Below are 19,147 nucleotides of genomic sequence, written 5' to 3'. Positions count from 1 at the left end.
CATTCTTGGATTAGGTTTAAGAATAAAAACCTGGGCTGGGGGGGGCAGGGCACCTGGGGGAGAGAGGAAAGGGGTCTGGGATGAGAGTTGGGCAGCTGGAGGCACAGCATGAGCTCCGAAGCCAACCAGACCTGTGTTCAATGACCAACTCTGCCACTCATTTGCTGCATGACCTTGGTTGAGTCATTTCATCTATCTGAACCCCATTCTCTTCATCTGTAAAAATGTCCACTTCTTCCTGGGACAGTGCCTGGTACATGGAATCAGCCCATAATGGGAGAACGGGAGAATAAGTGGATAGATTTCAAGCCCTTTCACATCAGCAGCCGGTCTTGTCTGTGCTCTGATGTCAGCCAAGTGCCATCTCCACACACATGAAGGACGCCCCTTAAATACTTGTTAGGTGAATGAATGAATGAGTGAGTGGTGAGGGGTCCCACCAGAAGTCAGCTTCCTTTACCATTCCTCTCAGTAACCATTTCAAATTCTCCCCTGTCCCCCATTTCACCTCCCCCACCAACCCTCCCCATCGCCCCTTCTCAGCCTCCACAGCCACGGGGAAGGAGCTCCCTCATTTTCCTGTCTCCCCACACCCTTCACTCACAGAGTACCTTTCAGGTCCAAGATGGGCCTCACCAGCCACTTCCTGGTTCCCTTCTCCGCGCCCCTCATCCGTCATCTTACCTCTGCTGGCTCTGCATTTTCTAGAAATAACCACGGTCAACTCTTTCCCATCTAAGAGAACAGCACCAAACTGCCCTTTTCACATCCCCTCTAGTCACCATTCTCTGTTCCTTCACAGCCAAGCACCCCGAAAGAGCTCACCTACCCCCCACCCCGTCCTCCCATTTTCATGTCAGTTCTTCCTGTTCTCACTTCTCTCTTCTGTCCCAGCTCTTCCCAGAAGGGCTCCAATCAAGGTCACTGGTGACCTTCTCCTTGTCAAAGAGAAGGGACTCTGCTTTCTTATCTTTCCCGGCCCCTCGGATGGCCCCCGGACGCTCTCCTCCATCAGTTTCCGCCCCCCCCCTCCTCTCCGACCGACCATTCCTTCTCAGCCTTCCTGGTCACACCTCTTCCTCCAGCCTCTCTCCGTGCCCATCTGCCCCGCACTTCTCCTCCCTCGCTCTTCCCTGCATGCAGGCCCAAGGCTTTAACCTACTGCCCGGATGCTGACAATTTCCTGCCCTCTGCCTGGGATCACTTTTTCCCAAGCCCTAGACTTACGTGGTAATGTGAACATTCCACAGGTGACTCAGGTGCAAGGGAATTCTTCTCTCCAAACCTGCTCTTCCTCCTGCATCCCTCCCTGTCTTGGTGAACGCAGGCCTTCAAGTCAGACACTAAAGGTCATCCCAGCCTCCACCCCGTCTCTTGCGCCCACAGCCAGTTCAATCTGATGTCAAAGCCTGTTGACGGTTCCTTCTAATTACTTCCAGAATCCGTCTCATCCTTACTATACTCCCTGCAGAGCCCAGCACAGGAAAATCTGATCATTTCACTCCCCAGCTCACGAACATTCAGTGGTTCCCCATCACTTTTGGGATAAAGTGTTCTTTCTTTAGAAAAGGCCATACTTTTCTTTCTTTTTAAAGAAGAGTTTGTTTGTTTATTTTTAGAGAGAGAGGAAGGGAAGGAGAGAGAGGGAGAGAAACATCGATGTGTGGTTACTTCTTACATGCCCCACAGTGGGGACCTGGCCTGCAACCCAGGCATGTGCCCTGACTGGGAATCGAATTGGCAACCCTTTGGTTCGAAGCCTGCACTCAATCCACTGAGCCACACCGGCCAGGGCTAGAAAGGGCCATACTTTTCATCAGGGTCAGAGCAAGGCGGAGCAAACTGGGGGTCTAGTTGAAGGAGGTGCTCATTCTCGGGGCTGTATAAGTGCTTCCTTAGCTTTCACACCTTTGGCACCCACTTGCCTCACTGCAGTCCTGGCCCAGCTTTTCACAGCTCTATGCTTTTGCACTTGACATTCTCTCCAACCCCAACACTCTTATCTTTTCTCTACTGGACCAGCTCCACTGAGTGGCCTACCTGACCCATCAAGTCTGAATTCCATGATGTCCTCTTGCGTCCCCTTCACATCCTATACATCCCTCCAGCCGCTGGCCCTGACGGCTGGTTTACTCCCAGCCTCCACCAGGCTGGGTCCTTTTAGGGAAGTTTGTTAAATGACTCATAGAATCAATGAATCAATTGGAAAGGATGAGTGTGAAAAATTATTGTTAGTGACAATAATAATGATAATAGTAATAATAATAGCAGCAGCTTGGGCCCAGAGAACCCAGCCTTTAATGGCCTTGCTATGATGGCCTGCATGTTCTAGCAGTTAAAACTGATGTCCAGCCACGGGCGATGAAGTCCCCATCAAGTGGTCAAGATGCGGAAGGAAGTGGAATAGAGGATGAGGCCTAATGGCCAGTTCTGAGGTTCTGTAATTCAGTCTGGTTCTGTCCAGCTTTTCCTCTGGTGGACGGCTGGCGTGGGCACCGTGCCCCCACCGTGCCCCCGCCTCTGAGTGTGGAAGTATCGTGCTCTCATGTTAAAGTCCAAATGCCTCAGCAAGGGCTCGAGGCCCCTCCGGATCTGACCCCTGAGCACCATCCAGGCTCAGCACCGCGTCCTTGCCCTCTTACCTTCAGGCTGCTCTGAACTGTTGGACTTTCCTTGACGTTTACTTGCTCTCTCTCACCATGGAGGCCTTTGCCCAGGCTGTTCCCTCCTTCAGGAATGTTCGTCTCCTCTCTCCCGCCTCCTCCCCCTAGTCCTGCTTGTCCCCTCCTCCAGGAAGCCCTTCCTCTGCTCAGGTGTGGAAGAGGCACCCTCTGCTGCGCGGGGACAGCGCTCCTGCCCAGCCCTGAGCACACTGCACTGATACTGCCTCTGCACACACAACTCGTCTTTCTCGGGGTCACTGCGTGCTGGGCCCCGTTCTCAGCGAGCACCTTTTATAATTTACCTTGCTGAGTCCTCACCACGGCCTCATCTGTTGGGTGTGAGTTTATCCTCATTTTACAGATGGAGAAATGGGGGGCCCAGAGAGTTTCAGGTTACAGCGTCTTAGTTTCCGCTGCTGCATAACAAGTTACCACAAACGTGACAATGAAAAACGGCCCATGAGTGATCTCAGGTTCCAGGGCTTGGAGCCTGGGGGCTGGGTGCTGGGCTCAGGCTGTCCCGAGGCTGCAGCCCAGCCGTTGGCTGGGCTGGGGTCTCATCTGCATGTAGGGTCCTCTTCCAAGCTTGTTCAGGTGCTGGCAGCTCCTGGAGGTGGCCTGTCTCCATGGAGTCCACAGCATGGCTGTTTGCTTCTGCAAGGCCAGCAGGAGCCCCTTTCTTCTGAAACAGCCCTGTCCTTTGGGGGGGCTTTCACCTGATTAAGTCAGGCCCACCAGGTTGATCTCTCTTTTGATGAACCAACTGATTTGGGATCTTAAATCGCAAAAGCTCTTTACTTTTGCCAAAAGAGGTCCTCTAATCACAGGAAGGACATTCCCTCCTAGTCACAAGTCCCCTCCACACTCTAGGGACGGGGATGAAACAGGGCGTGCATGCCAAGGGCAGGAATCGTGGAGGCCAAGCTAGGAGCACGCCTAACCACACCGTGAGCAGGTGGAAGCTTCAGGAGGCAAACGCAGCTCTTCTGACCCAGAAGTCTGCGCCTAGAATCCCACAGAGGCACAGAATACAAGAAGGAAGCACATGGCGGGTCTTAAAGGAGCCCATGCAGGAACTGCACGCAGGGTGCCTGGCCCAGTGCCTGGCCCACGGGAGGCCCCCACACTGGCACTTTCCATCTCTCAAGGCCAGCTTGGTGGCTGGTACGCCTCTCTGCTTCTCTGCTCAGCAGCGGGCATGGCTGGTCCCTGGCGGCAGGGCGACTGCAACAGAATTCTTTGACCTTCTAGTTTGAATTCTGCGTCTGGCTGGAAGAGGGAACCCAGTAGACGTGGCCTTCCCAACACGCCATCCCCCGGTCAACCTCGTCAGAGTTTGCCTTCTCGGTCCCCCATTCCTCAGTCCTACCCACCCCTCCCGGCAATGAAGCAGGACACAGAGCCAGGAATTGATGCTGAATCTTTTTTTTTTTTTAACTTTTGCCTTCTTAAAGCATATGCCGAGCAGATAGATGAAGCAATTTGGCAATTAAAAAGGCCCAGTGGCTTGGGCAGCGGCAGGGGGAGGCCAGGTGAGGTGTGTGGGGAGGGGACCCTCTTCCTGGCCAGGGAACAGCAAAGCCCGCACTAACTTCATAAAATATAAAATGAGGGAGGGGCAAAGGTAGGAGGGAGACTTGTAAAATACAATATCTTAGGGGATGGGCAATAATAAAAAATAAGGTTCATTATTTACAAACAATTTCTGTTCTTGGTCTCTGTACAGTGGGGGTGAGGGGGCGTCTGTGTGTGTCGGTGTGTTGATGTGTACGTCTGTGGGGGACCGGGGGGCAGGGAGGGCAGTGGTCGTGTTGGTCAGAATGAGAGAGGAGGGGGCAGCCCAGTGAGTGGTTTGTCTGAGGACGGATGGTTGTGGGAGGGAGGCTGAGACCGGAGTGGTTGGCCCAAGGGAACAGTCCAAATGGGGGGGGCAAGGCCCCCAGTCAAGATCTGGGGCGAAGAAGGGCTGGGGAGAAGTGGAACCCTTTCTGAGTCCCCACCACTCCTGAGGTGGGACTCCAGGGGCAGGGGTACGAGCCGGATCCGGGTTAGTGAGCAAGACGACCCCTCGTCGGGGTGCTGGGGGTACGTCCTGGTCCTGGGTCTGACATGGCCTAGGCGAGCTTGATGGTGGTGTTTGGGCCCAGATCCCTGCAGAGAGAAGAACAACCAGAGGTGACTCTGCCCAGTGAGGACCTTCTCACCACTCCACAGGAGGGACAGGAGGGACAGGGCCTTGGGAAGGTGTGGCTGACGCGGGCACCAGGGGTGGGCAGAAGGCAGGCGGAGTCTGGGACCCCAGCAAGCGAAGGGGCCACCCACCCACCTCTCGTGGAACCACTCCTTGGGGTGGGAGAAGTTGGGGCTGCTGCCGTTTCCGCCGACGTCTTTTGGCCAGGCCTCGCTCAGGTACTTTGTGGTCTCGTGGGTGCTGTCCAGGTGGTCATGCTGTAGGTGGTCTTGGGGTCGCTGCTCCGCTGGCCCCCCGGGCTTGATTTCCCAGCCATCCGGGGGCTCCACAGGCAGCAGGGCGCTGCGGCCATCCTCCCAAGAGCCTGTCCCCTCATCGTAGAACAGGAGGCTTCGGGAGGGCACTGGAGAGGGAGCTTGGGGTGAGGCCGGGTGCCAACAGGCTCCCTGCCCGTCCCAGCCACAGTCGTGGCCTGGTCGTTACAGACACGAGCCTTGGAGTGGTAAAGGCCTGGATGTGAATCCGGCCCTAACAATGCTGAGCTGTGTGACCGCAGGCGAGTCACGCCTTTGCTTTAACCTTCCTGAGCCTAAGTTTGTTCACCTGTAAAATAGGAATACTAGGACGAACTTCATGTGGATCTGAGCTTTAAATGAGATAATACAGAGGAAGCGATTGAAACTGTGTTTTGTAAGCACTCAGAAAAGGTAGATCTTTCTAAACAGAGGGTACCTACCGGGCTGGGGCATTGGAGAGCTGGGTTTGAATCCTACTTCTAACACTTAATTTCTGTGAGACCTTGGATAAATCTCTTCTCCATTCTGGGCCCTAGAGTACCCTTCAGGGAAATGAAGGGAAAGAAAACCCCCACATTGTGCAAAGCTCTTTGGCCCATATCAAAATTGACATCTCACAGGAACTCAGGAGCCAGATAATGTTGGCCCCGCTTCACAGAACAGGCCATGGAGGTTCCAGGTTATCAGGTTCGCTGCCCCAGGCTAGTTCGAGCTGAGCTAAGAGGCAAACACACCAGGACCCACCACCACCCTTCAGGCTCACACAGCCCAACCAATGCGAAGGGTGCCCCCTGGAACCGTGCCGTGCACCAGCTCTGTAGGCCAGCCTGCTCCCAAAGCATCCCCTACCCCCCGCTGTGTGGACACTGGGTCTGTAACCACTGCGCTCACGAGAGGGGCTCATTCCTCCTCTGGCCTCCTCCGGTCTCCTCGGACTCTGGCTTCGTTCGTCAACACTGACACCCCTGCCCCCGACTTCATTCCCTCCTCTGCTCAGTCTTCTTCTATGTCAAATACACAAGGGCCTCCCTGGCCTCGGAAAAACGTGGTTCTCAAGACCTTGCATCCCCTTAGTCACTGTCCTGTTCTCTTCTTCTCAGGCTGCACGCGCCCAGGGACGGGTTCTCACTCCCCGCCTCCTCTTCCCCTAACAATCCCCTCAGCCAACCGGCCAACCGGCCAACTGGCCAGCCGGCCAGCCGCTTCCTCCCCTTGCGGCCCTGCAGGCCCGGGTCACCCTCCCTGCAGCAGTTCTACTGGAAACTCACTCCCCCCATCCCCTAGCTCTCTGTTGGCCCCCTGGTTCCTTCCTCCTGCCCTGCCAGATGAGGAAGCATCGTTGGGAAGTTCCTCTGCAGGGCCACCCACAGTATCTTCTGCCTCTGGAAATCCACACTACTGCTGCTGTGCCCTGGACGATCTCCCCTTGCCACCGCGTGGTGTACATGTCTTGAGAGCTTGTGCACACCATGTCATCGAATCTTTATGGTGCCCACGCTCAGTACGTGCAGGACCGTAACTCCCATCTCCAGATGAAGGGATGGAAGCCTAGAGAGCTTACACACAGGCCCAAGGTCATGCAGTTAGCGAGTGGCAGAGGCAGGTACGACAGACTCTGAGGTGCATGCTCTCAACCACTGTCCCTCACGGTCCCCCATGGGAGGGTAACTGTCTGAGCCCACACCACCGCTGCCCCCTCTGCTGCCCACGGCAGATGTCAGCAGGGGCCTCTGGCACTCCCTCCTATTCGTCCTGAGTGGTGCCTTAGCCTCCTTCTCGGCAAGTGCTTCAGGCAGCCACCACCATCTTGTTGGAACTGACTTTTGAGCTGAAACTAACTTGCTGTCCCACTTGGGAAATACAGATGGCGCTTAGCAGAGGCCCCATAACCGCTGGCACCATAACACATGGGGGCGAAGGTAGGAACATTCCTGTTGTCCCCTCAACTATCCCCTGGCCACTTCTGGGAGGGCTGGGACTCAGGGGATCTGCCCTGTAGCCCCAATTCCACAAATAAAATAGATGCTTCTTGAGCCTCAGTTTCCCCATCTGCAAAATGAGCAGGTAGAATGAGATAAGGCCACCCCAGAAGTTGGCTCCTCCCTTGGGTCTGGCTTCTGCCTGGGTCAGGGCACTCACTCTGACTGGCTGCGTAGACGCTGTCAGTGGCCACGGGATCTTCCTTCACAGTCTGGGAGCCAGAGGAGAACTCGGGGAGGCAGGGCACGAGGGAGCCGAGCACCAGAACGAAGCACAGGACTGCCACCTGGTAGTGGGGGGAGACTGGCAGTCAGATCCCAGGTAGGGAGGGGCTGCAACCCTGGCCTCTCCCAAGCCTCCTCCCTCAAAACCAGTGGGTGCAAAAGGTACAGTATTTTTGTAAGAAAGCAGCTCCCAGAGCCAACCACTCACTAGATGCGGGGTATCCCACCCTCTCTGGGGAAGGGGGGGGAGGCTGCTCCAGCCACCTCGGACCCTTGTAGGGAGGCCACCACAGGCAGTGCTGGCCAGAAGAGAGAAGGGGCCTTATTACCTACAGGAGGGAGGAATCGGTTAAGGAAGAAAGGGGGAGTTGTGGGGGGGGGTTGGGGCCGGGACAAGGGAGGGACACAGCATCACACCAGATTCTCTGCAGGGGGAGCTAAGAGTCACAAGGCCCATCTAACCCCTGCCCACACACGGCTCGGCCCCCAGCAGCGTAGGTGGGACGTCTGAGGGCCCAGGGAGTACACAGGCCAGACATTTCCAGGAGAGCGTAGAAGAGGGACTAGCAGAGGCCTGAGTCACGCCCTGGGCATTCTTGTGTTTTCAGAGCTTTGGTTGGCTTTCTCTCCACCATTTATTGCAGAAAGAACCAAGTCCATATATCCCTGTGTCTGCCCAAGCCTTTCGCCCCACAGAGAGTGGAAGCAGCCCCTCAAAGGACTTGCCCTGCCATTCCCTAGCTGGGTTCACGTGAGTCACTCCCCAGCACACTCTGTTAGAACCCGGTCAGAGAAGGCCATGTTCTAGAAGGTTCCTTGGGCTTGGTGCAAGAGGCCAGGATTTGCTGGAGCCAGGCCACTAGGCACTAGGATGGTGTACCCCAGTGGCATTGCCCCAAATATTGCCCATCCTTCAAAGGTCTGCCCACCGCCCTAGAAAGCCAGCCTGGGGACAACGTGTCCTCCTGCGGCCCTGGGCCGCAGGCCCTGGGGGACACCTACCATGAGGCAGGTCCCGGTCTGGGTGGCAGCCATCTTGTAAGGTCTGGAGATCTTGTTGGTGACCAGAGTCTGGAGTTTCTGCAGCTGCTGCAGCAGGGTCCTGAGGAGGGCACAGTGGTCACCTGGCGGCTCTGACCCAGCAGGCACCTCTGCCTCCTGGAGCTTTCCAGGGCAGCACCTGGGCTGGCTGCCGACTTGGCTTCCACACCAGGTGCCCATTGAATCAAGACAGATAAGGACGCCCCCCGCTTGGCTCCTCTGTGGTGTGGCTCAGAACCTGGGGCCACCCAGTGGGAGCTCGGGACACCCTGTGATGCTCCTGGCCAAAGCCGGGGGGGCGGGGGCTGGAGGAAGGCCTGTCCCGCCTGGACTGGGGTCACCTTTTTCTTGCCCCCAGAAGCCACAGCTAAATTGACCTTCCTCCTTTCTGCCCACAATAGCCTGAGCAGAGAAGGACGTGTCTGTCTGGCACATAGCGAGTGTCCAATACATGGCAGCTACCATTTCTGTTAATTTTGTTGCTGTTTTTGCATTTGTCACAGCACCTGTAACACTTCCTTTATTTATGGCTTTCCGTGTCAGTCTCCTCAGCTCACTGTGGGCTCCCTGAATAAGGACTGGGTCCCACCTGCCATGGTCTCCGGTGGGCACACACAGGAGGTACTCAGCCTATGCTCCATGAGCAAGCTTTTAATCGTCTCCTTCCTCCCCCCCACCAGATGGAGGGAGTTGCAGTGCCCATAATGCACAGCAGGTGGCGAAATAGCTCCAAGAGCCTGACCAAATTTGGGGGCAGAGAGGAATCTGAGCCCCACTGAGGTAGAGGGGTGAGAGTTCCTGGCTCTGGGGCATTTCCCAGGCCAATCAGGGGAGTAGCTGGATCCCACTGGAGAAGCTGGGGGAGAAGGAAGGAAAGAAGGAAAGAGTCTTCTGTTGAGCACCAGCTACATACCAGCCGCTGTCTATTTATTTTAATTAATCCCAGCAAACAATCATTAAAGACCTACTGTGGACTCATGGCCGGGCACTATCAAGAATTCAGAATTACAACAATAAATAAAGAAAAACATGAATTGAGCATCTTTAAATGCCAAGCACAGTGCTGGGCCCTTTAGTTGCACTGTCTCATCGAATCTTTCATGAATTCTGCGGTCGCCGTTTAGACGAAGAAGCCGGGTCCGATGTCTAAAAGGGCAGAGTAGAATACGCATCCGGAGCTGTGACTTTTTCAGCTACTTCATGCCAGGCGCTGTGGCTACACTAATGCTTCTCAGACTTCACTGTGCGTGTGAATCACCCAAGGATCTTGTCAACATGCAGATTCTGACTCAGGTAAGCCTGGGGAGAGTCCTGAGATTCTGCATTTCTTAGAAGCCCCCAGTGTTACTGATGCTGTTTGTCCAAGGAGCTCACTTCGAGTGGCAAGTGTCTACGCTAGTGGTTCGGACTCTGGGCTGCCTTGGAATTAGCTGGAGGGCTAATTAAAACAGATTTCTGAGCCCTCTGCCTGGAGTTCCTGTCTCAGCAGCCCTGGCGTGAGGCCGGGGAATAAGTATTTCCAACAAGTTTCTGGGGGAGGCTGCCACTGGTGGCCTGAGGGCCACGCTTTGAAACCACCACTCTGCACCATCTCACCAAAGCTTCTCACCTGCCCTGCCAGGTGTCCAGAGCTGTGTGTGGATGAAGAAGGTGGGGGTCCTAAGCTGCAGGGTTCTTGTTTCTGGGGTTCATCCTGAACTCGGTCACCTCACCTCTCTCCTGCCTGTGCTCCAGAGCCATGCCAGAGCCAGGCACTGGCTGCAAAAGGCAGGGCAGGGCAGGATGCAGGGGCAGCACCCACCTGTTGGCATTCTCCAGGGTCTCCACCTTCTTCCACAGTTCGTTGTTCTCTGACGTGAATGTCTCCACCCTGTGGGGGCCAAGAGGCACAGGCTCAGGGGCGGCCCCCAGATTAGCTGCTGCCCTCTCAGTCCTGCCCCTGGAACCCCGGGGAGAGAGGCCTGGGGAGAGCAGAACAGGCTGGGGAGCAGGGCCCGGGCCTCACGCCCCCAGGACTCTTACTTTTTTTCTAGACACTCCACGTATTCCTTCTTCTTACGGCGGCTCTCCTGGGCTGAGATCTAGAGGGAGAAGCCCCCCGAACAGGGGTTACCATGGCCACATAGCCACTTCCTGGGGCCCCCCGCCAACCACCAAGGCCCCCACCCACCAAGGCCCCCACCCACCAAGGCAAGCCCCAGGGCAGAGCCGGGATCGGCTCTTGCTTTACCTTGTTCTTGATTTTCCTGCGGACCCTTTTCAAGGCCTTCTCCTCAGCTTTGGTGAGGGGGAGTTTCGTGGGGATGGGGTAGCCCTCAGCAATCAGGGTGCGCTTCTCCTCCTCTGTCAGGAGCAGTGGCCCTGAAGTCCCCTGTAATTTCTGTGGGAAATAGGACATGATGGTTAGGAACCAGACAGCCCTGGGTTCAAATTCAAACTCTGCCATTTATTCTGTGCGTGATCCAGGCAAAGCACTCAATTCTCTGAGCCTCAGTTTCCTCATCAGAAAAAGGGGTAGATCTGAATTAAATCCAACAGCGTGTATCAAGTGCTTAGGGTGATGCTGGGAGCCCAGCATATTAGGAACTTGGTGCACTGTTGGGGGGCTTCCTAGACCCCACCCTGAAATTCATAGCCTCAAAACCCATGTGTCCAGGGCCCCTAAATGGCGGCCCCCTCCCATCCCTACAGTCTTGACTGGGAAGGCCCCCCACCCGCCCCGGGGCCCAGGGCCTAGCTCCAGTCTCCTGGGGACTCTGGGCCTCCTGAGCACACTCCCCAAGCAGCGCTCCTTAGAGGCAGCTGGGGCCGTCCCCTGGGCGTCAGGAATGCCAAGTTCTAGTCCCAGCTCTGCAACTGTGTGGGTTCGGCAGGCCTCTGGGCCCTCTCTACCTATTTTCTACTCCCCGTGAGGCAGGGCGAGAAGATTCTCATCACTGTCTTCCGGAAGGCACCTCCCTGAATTCTGATGGGGGCGGGGGTCAGGCATGGGGTTCCCCAGGTCCTTCCCCACTGGTCGTGTGCCAGAGTGGGTGTACCCAAAAATTTCCCCCGAACCACCCCCAGCTGCTTACATGCGGGGCTGTGAGGAGGGGAGAGGTGGAGATGGCCGTGGAGGAGCGGGCCATGGGCCGGACAGGGCTGGAGGGGGGCAGAGAGCGGGGGCTCTGGGAGCCGTCACTGTCACTTCCATGGCTGCTGGGGGGCGTTGGAGGCATCTGCACCAGGTCCTCTGGGGAGAGGCGGGGGAGCCGGGTTAGCAGGGCTGCCTCGGGGCTCAGCAGAGCCTGGGCCCAGCCAGCCCTGACGTCGTGGTCAAGACTGCTGGGGCCTTGACCAGCCGCAGCAGCAAAGGCCCCCATTGGTGTCTGAAAGGTGGGAGCTGACACCCCAGAAGCTGATTCCTGGGTGCCACCTCATCTCCGACACTCGAGGTCTGGCTCTTCTGAGTCTGACCCTGGGTGTGCGTAGCTGTCACGGAGAATAACTTCTTGGAGGCCCTCCCCCATCCCTGACTTCACAGGGTCCAAGGTCTTTGAGCCTCCAGCTGGGCGACCCCAGGAGGAGACTGGAGTCCGCCTGCAGCCAGGCCCCTGGGCAGCATTGCCTGGCAGGAGCAGCCTCTGTCCTTTCCCTCCTTCCAGCCCAAAATGTTTAGCCATAACTACCCCGGGTTTCCACTTCTGACTTCAGGCTATGGGCTTTCAGTGGAGTAGCCTGGGGCACTGCTCTTGCCAGCCTCCCCTCCGTGCTGCCCCTCTGTGGCCACAGCACCGGGAAGTCTGACACGGGGCAGGAGGTCAGGAGGGGGCCTGGGTGGCGCTCAGCTGCAGGGAGAGCCCCCAGGGCTGCACAGAATGCCCAGATTTACGGGTGGGTGGGTGGATGGATGGACAGATGGATAGATGAGTGAATGGCAACAGAGTGAACTTCACTGAGTGAATGATGGGGGATTAGCAAAGAGGGCAAGCGGGTATTGACCGTAGTGGTGACAGTCAGAGGTTGGGTGAGAAGGGGCCTGGAGGGAGGAAGGGGGGCAAGCAGCGGGGAGAGGATGTGCTGGAGAGAGGTGGGTTGTGGAGGGAGCTGGGCGTTCTGGACCAAGGTAGCAGGGATGCCTGCCTCAGACTGGAGGGGAAGAGCCCCTCTCTGGACACACTCACCTGGTGTCACTTTGAGGAACTGGTTCACCTCCTGGGGCTCTGCTTTGATCACTGGCAGCTGAGTCATCTCTGCTGGGGCCTGAGGAAGAGACAGGTCCAGCTCCATCAGCTGCCCCGGGGCTGTTCCCACCATGCCGGCCACCCCGTCTCCTTCCAGGAGGCTGGTGGCCCATCCTGCTCAGTAGGGGCAGTGACTAGGCTCGGAGTTCTGGGCAGGGCCTGGAGGGAGCTGAGGGAAACGAATGGCGTAGCTCAGAGAAGGGCGGCTTCTTGTGGCCTTTGAGGCCAGTGCCATCTCCTCAGCAGAGGCTGACCCTGCACCGACTGTGAAGGCCACGTAGGCCCTGGTGAGTGGGTTGCCATGAGAACGAGAAGCGGTGTTTGCCACGTTGTAGTTGTAGCTGTTCAATGACTGGTATCAAAAGCACAGAGGAAGGAGGCATTAACGGGCTGGTGGCTGAGAACACTCCCTGAGCAGCTGAAGTTTGAACTAAGTTCCAAGGGATACACAGGAATATTGTAGATAAAGGAGAGGGCAGGCGGTGAGTGAGCGGAAAGGCATTCCAACCATAGGGAAGAGCATCTGCAAAGGCACAGAGGCTGGATCTGGAAACTGCAGGAATTCAGGGTGCTCAGAACGTAGGGATGTGTGGTGGGGTGGCGGAGTAGGAAGCAAGACCAGAAGATCAAGGTGGGAGTGAAATCCAGGCAAAGAAGTTTGAAGCAGCAAGGAGCCCCCAATGGCTTTCAAGCAAGGGACTGACAGAATTCGATTCACACTTTAAACAACATGCAGTCCTGTCTCTTTATATTCCGCCTTGCTGTTTCAGAAAGGGTTTCAGGACACACGTGTGGCTTCCCACCAACACGCACGCCAGCGGCGTTATCTTTGAGGAAGGCACTGTGTTGGGTGCTGGGTCGCAGGACTGTCTCTGCCCTCAGGGTCTGCGGCTGCTACAGGCAGGTCATGACATTGTGGGTGGGACAAGGAATCCCAAATTAGGCAGATGAGTAACAATCACAGAAGGTTCAAGTTGGTAGGGACCTGGGAGGTTCCCTGGTCTACGTCCCATTTCAGCCCTCAAATCACACGAGGGGACTGCGATGCAGAAGGGTGATGGCACTTGTGGGGGTCACACGGCTCACTATGGACGGACCATGCCAGCTCCTGGCTCCCGTGCCACCGCTCAGGTGTGCAGGCCTCTCTGGGGTGACGGTAGGGCTTTGGAGTCCAGTGGCCGAGCCTGGGGTGCAGCTCCCTTGTTCGGGACTGTGTGAGGTGGGGCAAGTTGCCTAATCTCTTGAGCCCCGATTTCCTTCCCGGAGGCGCGTACCCGGCCTCCAAGGCCCAGGCCGCTGCTGCTGTGCTGCCCTCCCTTCCCGCCTCAGTGAGGCCCGAGGGCTTGCCGAGCCGGTCTTGGGTCGGGTCACAGGAGACCCTCCACATGCGTAGCCAACCCTGGATCCTTGGGGACGGTGGTGGGTACGGAGGGGTTGGCAGGGGCTGACAGGCCAGCTGGTGGCCACACTCTAATCAGGTGAGCCACATGGCCAGCAGGGGGCAGGGCCAGCCCAGTCCAGAGGAGGGATTTAAGATAATTCTTGCACTGTAGACTCAGTGAGGGAAGCTCCTTACAGGCAGCTCACGCTCCCATTTTACACAGAAGAAACCTGAGGGAGGGAGGGAGGGCCCCGGGCCCATGTGAGAGCCTGGCAGGGCCGCTCCAGGGCCTGCGCTCTGGGCCTCACATCTTCCGAAGGGTCTTGAGACATCAGCTCGGATCTACAGCTGAATGATGTTCTGTCTCTCTCATGGGGGCAGCATGAGAGTGTGGGTTAAAAATATTAACCTCATGAAATCAAACAACTGAAAGATTCTGTATTTCCATTTTGGTCTTTCTTCTTTTTAAAAATGCTGATGCTTTGAGGAAATCAAGGGGCCAGGGCGAGCTCCATCTCTGGACTCTGGGCGTGGCCCCTGACGCCCAGCTCTGCCTGCACCCCGTGGGCCTCTTGCACACCCAGTGAGTGTGCCAGCTTCCCGGGAGGGTGCTGTGCTTTGTGCTCAGTCTAGGCGGTGCAGGGGCGGCCGGGGTCCCTCAGTCCTGAGGGCCAGGTTGCTCCCTGTTTCAGGAGCCCCGGGCTGCACAGGCCTTCAGACACGTCTTCCCACAGAGACCCGCCACCCCTTCCCCACCCTCAGCCCCTATAGAACAGTCCCCAGGCTCACCTGGTGGGGGACAGGCAGCCTGGACAGCGGGCTGAGGCCCAGCAGCGGGGTGGTGGCCATGGCAGCAGTGGCAGCCATGGCTGAGGAGGCGGCCAGAGGGTCCACAGGCAGCTCCGGGCTCTGCTCCTGCTTCACCATGATGGAGCACAGCTTGTGTCCCAGCACCCAGGCTCCACGCTCCACATCTGGGGGAGGGGGCAGGACACAGACTCAGGGACTCCAGGGGCACAGGGCTGAGCCCCGCTCCTGTCTCCTGGGAGCCAGAAGTGGGGGCATCTTCTTCATTCAGCATCTTATAGACAGGGCTTGGCCAACAGACCTGGACACCTTCTGACTGGCTGTGTGACCTTAGGCAAGTTGTTTAACCTCTCTGAGCCTTAGCTTTCTCATCTGTAGAAGTGCCTGTTCAGAAGTAAACCTTCAATACACAGTAGCTATGGTCAGTTGCTACACTGATTGTTATTCAGTAAACATTTGCTGAGCACTGTGCTCGGTGCTGGGCACCTAGTGAGAGTCAGAAGCACTTTAGCGCAGTTGGAATGGGAAGGAAATGGGGTCAGAGAGGCCAGCAGAGGTGGCATTGTCTTGGTGACTGCGCTCAGAGCTGTGACTTCGTCCTGAAGGCATTGAGGTGGCACTGAAGAGTTTTACGTGTGCTCTCAGATTTGCAGAGCTGGAAAACCGTCACTCTGCCTCTGTGTGGAGGCTAGACCGGGGCAGGCAGGGTGGAGGCGGGGAAACCGTAGGGGTCTGTTGAAGTCGTCCCGCTAGAAGGAGAAGGTGAGGCCTGAGCAAAGGCGGTGGGGCGGAGATGGAGAGGATGGAACACACTGGAGACATTTAGAAGGGAGAATTCGTAGGACCTGGTAACTGGGGGCTTGGGAGTGGGGGCGATGGGTGATGCTCAGGTCTTCCTATCTAGCATCCACCTCCTGGCCTCACCTGGGCCACAGGGCTGGAAGACATCACCCCTTTTCCTGCTGGGTGCCCACAGTCCTCCACCCCAGCTCGTGGTGGCCCCAGCACCTGAAAGCCAGAGAAGCACTGGTAAGGCAGGGGCCTGGGAAGCCAGCTTGCAAGGGAAGAGCCACAGGGGACCCTGGACTTCAGGACCCACTGTGGGTGGGGAGAGGGGTCAACGGTTGCCTGGTCCCACCTCAAAGGCCAGACCCCACCCTGCTGGGAGCCTGAGTGCCCAGCTCTGGGCCACAGGCTGCCCTTGGGCTCCAGGAACACCCACAATCTTCCCAAATTACAGGGCCAGCCCGCTGGCCTCCGGGAAGCTGCCCCCTGCAAAGGACCCACAAACAAATTAAAAATAGATTGGGGGTGTCCAAGGAGTTGCTGGGCTGGAAATGTGGGGGTGGGGGGAGAACCCGCCCTGGGAGGGAGGCCATCCCACACCCCCGCTCTCCCCCCGGCCGCTCCCTGAGGTCTCACTCAGGCAACCTCAGAGCTCTTAGCTGAGGCCAGGGCATGAAGGGAAGCTGAGACCTCAGCAACCACAAGTCCTGGAACCATTTAAAACCCTAAGAGGTGTCCCTGCCCTGAGGGATGGGGTTCGGGAGCAGGTACAAAGGCCAGTCTCTGGCCCAGGGAACCTCTAAAACCCTCAGAAGCAGTTCACACTTTGCACACTGAGCCCAGCTCTGAGCCCCCGCACACGTGAATTCACTTATTCCTTCCAAAAATCCTGTGGGGCAGGCACTACTGTTTTCCCATTTCATAGATGAGAATATTAAGAAAATCACTCAAGACCATTGTCCTCTGAGGGGAAAGAGGAATAAAAACCACTACAGTATGAATAGGATTTTATAGGCACAATGAAAATAGCCACTAATTATTGATATATATTGTGTGCTGGGCGCTGAGCATGGTACTTTACATATTTTTAGCTCTGTCTGTATTCTTGAGCCACGTGCTATCTTTATTTTATAAATGAGGAATCAGAAGCCCAGGGAGGTTAAGAGACTTGTCCAGGATCACACAGAAGCTGGTGGAAGAGAGAAGACACGCACTGAATGAAGCCTGCGTGGTTCCCCGCCCAGTGCCCCTTGCTGCCCCCTTGTGGCCGGTGAATGTGGTGGCCGCGGTCCTACGTGCATTTTACTGTGCGTGACCAGAACAACTCAGCTTTCCTGAATTCTCATTTTCCTCCTCATCAGACAAGATTAGGATAAATGGGATTCCTACCTCACCTATGAGTTGTGGAAAACGGATGAGTAGTTAGCATGGGAGTACTCTGCAAACTGGAGAGTGCTGTGGAAATGCCGACTGCTGTTCCCACTGGTCAGTGAAGACGTGAGGCTGATGAGGCTGGGAGGTGGGTCCCCGATCACCCAGCCAAGCACAATGGGGCCAGGGTCGCCCGTTTGAGGAAATGGCCAAAGGGACCATTTCCAGGTGGGGCACAGTCTTGAGCTCTCGAGCGTTGATGATGTGAGAGAAAAGACTCAAAGGGCCCTTTCCTTAAAATCAAGGGAGGTGGAGGGACAGGGGAGCTTTAGAGAATGCCACCTTCAGGAATAAAAGTAGGCGCAGGAGTCTCTCCCAGGTGGTATCTCGGAGGACCTCACAGTAGGAGGACCTCACAGTACGAGCAGGTGGGAAGGTTCCATGTAGAGTCTTGGTAACTTGTGCACGTTTACCGTTTAATTCCCCTCACCATTCCCTCTAAGTCAGGGGCTCCCAGACCCTGGTGTGCTTCAGAATCCCCTGGAAGGCTGAGCGCTACCCACAGGGTGTCCGATCCAGCAGGCCCCGGGGGCACCTGGGAATGTGCATGTCTAACGAGTTCCCAGGTGATGCCGCTGGTCTGGGAACCACCCTTTGCACAGCACTGACCAAAGTCAGCAACAGGCTCTTGACAAGTGCCCGCGTGGGTTTGATTGGAGGGAAACAAAAAAGCAGGAAGCAGAGTCGCCGAGGGGTGTCTGTGGGTGGCTCCCGGGGGGCCTCTGAGAGTCTCAGCCTCCAGTACACTGCCACCCTCCCCCTTAGCCCCTCAGTATCTTCCTTCTCTCCTGGGCCTTCTGGGCCTGTGTTGTCCCTGGGCCCTTCCAGCCTTTCTCACCTTGGGTGGTGTCCTCCATCTTGATGGGCACAAGGGGGCTCTGAGGCGCTGAATCACCGCTCAGGGAGTAGCTGTGCTCGGCCTGGATGCCTGGCGTCGGGGAGTCCAGTTCCATGTCCAGGAGAGGGCTCTTCTCATCCAGCACGGGGTCATCAAAGAAGCTGCTGAACAGGTCATTGGAGAAGTCCTCCATGTTCTCCGCGAAGTGGTCCAGGTGCTCAGGGAAGTGCTAGGGAAAGAGGAGGCGTGGGGGGCAGCTTAGCTGAGGAAGGGGGTACAGATGCTGCTATGGTGGCACCTCCAGCCCTGCCACCACGAGTCCACCTGCAGCAGCACCAGCCTCCCACTTCCCACATCACTCGTACAACTATTATCACTTCTATTAATAGCAGCACCACTGTCATGGGACCACCGCCACCTCCACTGCCACCTCCAGCTTTAATGTCGTTATCTCAAGGCTAAGCTGTGGATGGTGTGAAAGGACACCTGGGCCAGGTGACGGGATAGACACAGGGCTCTGGTTCCGGCTCAGTGACCTTGGTCACATCACTTTGATCGCCTGAGTCTTTCTCTCCGTCCACTTGACTTCCTTCAGGGAGGACCAATTAAAAGAATAATTATGTCTTTGTGACAGCATGGATGAACCTAGAGCGTATAATGCTAAGTGAAAAAAGCCCATCAAAGAAAGACAAATGTTGCATGATTTCTGTGATATGTGGGCTCTAATGAACAAAACAAACACACTAGAGACTCACAGACACTGACAGCTGTCAGAGGGGCAGGGGATTGGGGAGACTGGGTGAGAAAGGTGAAGGGATTAAGCAGCACAAATTGGTAATTGCAGAACAGCCACAGAGATGCAGGTTACAGCGTAGGGAATACATCTAGTCAATAGTATCGTGATAAATATGTCCGCAGCCAGGTGGGTACTTGAGACAGTAGGTGGGACTGTTCTGTAAAGTATGTGATTTTCTAATTGCTTTGCCGTACATATGACACTAATCCAGATTAATATTAAGTGTAAACTGTAATTGAAAAATACTTTTGCCCTGACTGGTGTAGCACAGTGGGTTGAGCGAGGGCCTGCGAACCAAACAACCACAGTTCGATTCCCAGTCAGGGCACATGCCTGGGTTGCAGGCCAGTTCTCGGCAGGGGACTCATGAGAGGCAACCATACATTGATTAAAAAGAAAGAAAGAAAGAGAGAAAGAGAGAGAGAGAGAGAGAGAGAGAGAGAGAGAAAGAAAGAAAGAAAGAAAAAAACTTTTTAGAAAAAGAAAAACA

General features: G+C 56.1%; 1 protein-coding gene across 2 annotated transcripts in view; it reads right to left on the bottom strand.

Moving 5' to 3' along the window:
• Positions 1-4,082: 4,082 nt before the first annotated feature.
• Positions 4,083-19,147, bottom strand: part of CREB3L1 (cAMP responsive element binding protein 3 like 1) — a 34,474-nt gene continuing 19,409 nt past the window's right edge. Inside the window, exons 2-13 of one of the 2 annotated variants that reach the window (XM_037166260.2) lie at positions 17,862-18,090; positions 15,731-15,814; positions 14,789-14,973; positions 12,559-12,637; positions 11,470-11,627; positions 10,626-10,775; positions 10,418-10,476; positions 10,197-10,265; positions 8,357-8,456; positions 7,290-7,416; positions 4,990-5,257; positions 4,083-4,814 (exon numbers count right to left, since the gene is read on the bottom strand). In XM_037166260.2, the coding sequence (XP_037022155.1) occupies positions 4,778-4,814; positions 4,990-5,257; positions 7,290-7,416; positions 8,357-8,456; positions 10,197-10,265; positions 10,418-10,476; positions 10,626-10,775; positions 11,470-11,627; positions 12,559-12,637; positions 14,789-14,973; positions 15,731-15,814; positions 17,862-18,090 (1,545 nt within the window). In that variant the 3' untranslated portion in view covers positions 4,083-4,777. The remainder of the gene's footprint in view (positions 4,815-4,989; positions 5,258-7,289; positions 7,417-8,356; positions 8,457-10,196; positions 10,266-10,417; positions 10,477-10,625; positions 10,776-11,469; positions 11,628-12,558; positions 12,638-14,788; positions 14,974-15,730; positions 15,815-17,861; positions 18,091-19,147) is intronic. The other variant, XM_037166261.2, reaches the window with a different exon arrangement.

Source organism: Artibeus jamaicensis, unplaced genomic scaffold, assembly GCF_021234435.1.
Source record: "Artibeus jamaicensis isolate MK-2021 breed Jamaican fruit bat unplaced genomic scaffold, CSHL_Jam_final contig_797, whole genome shotgun sequence".
Lineage (NCBI taxonomy): Eukaryota > Metazoa > Chordata > Mammalia > Chiroptera > Phyllostomidae > Artibeus > Artibeus jamaicensis.
Note: the sequence above shows the minus strand (reverse complement) of the source record. Positions and strands in the feature narration are given on the sequence as shown.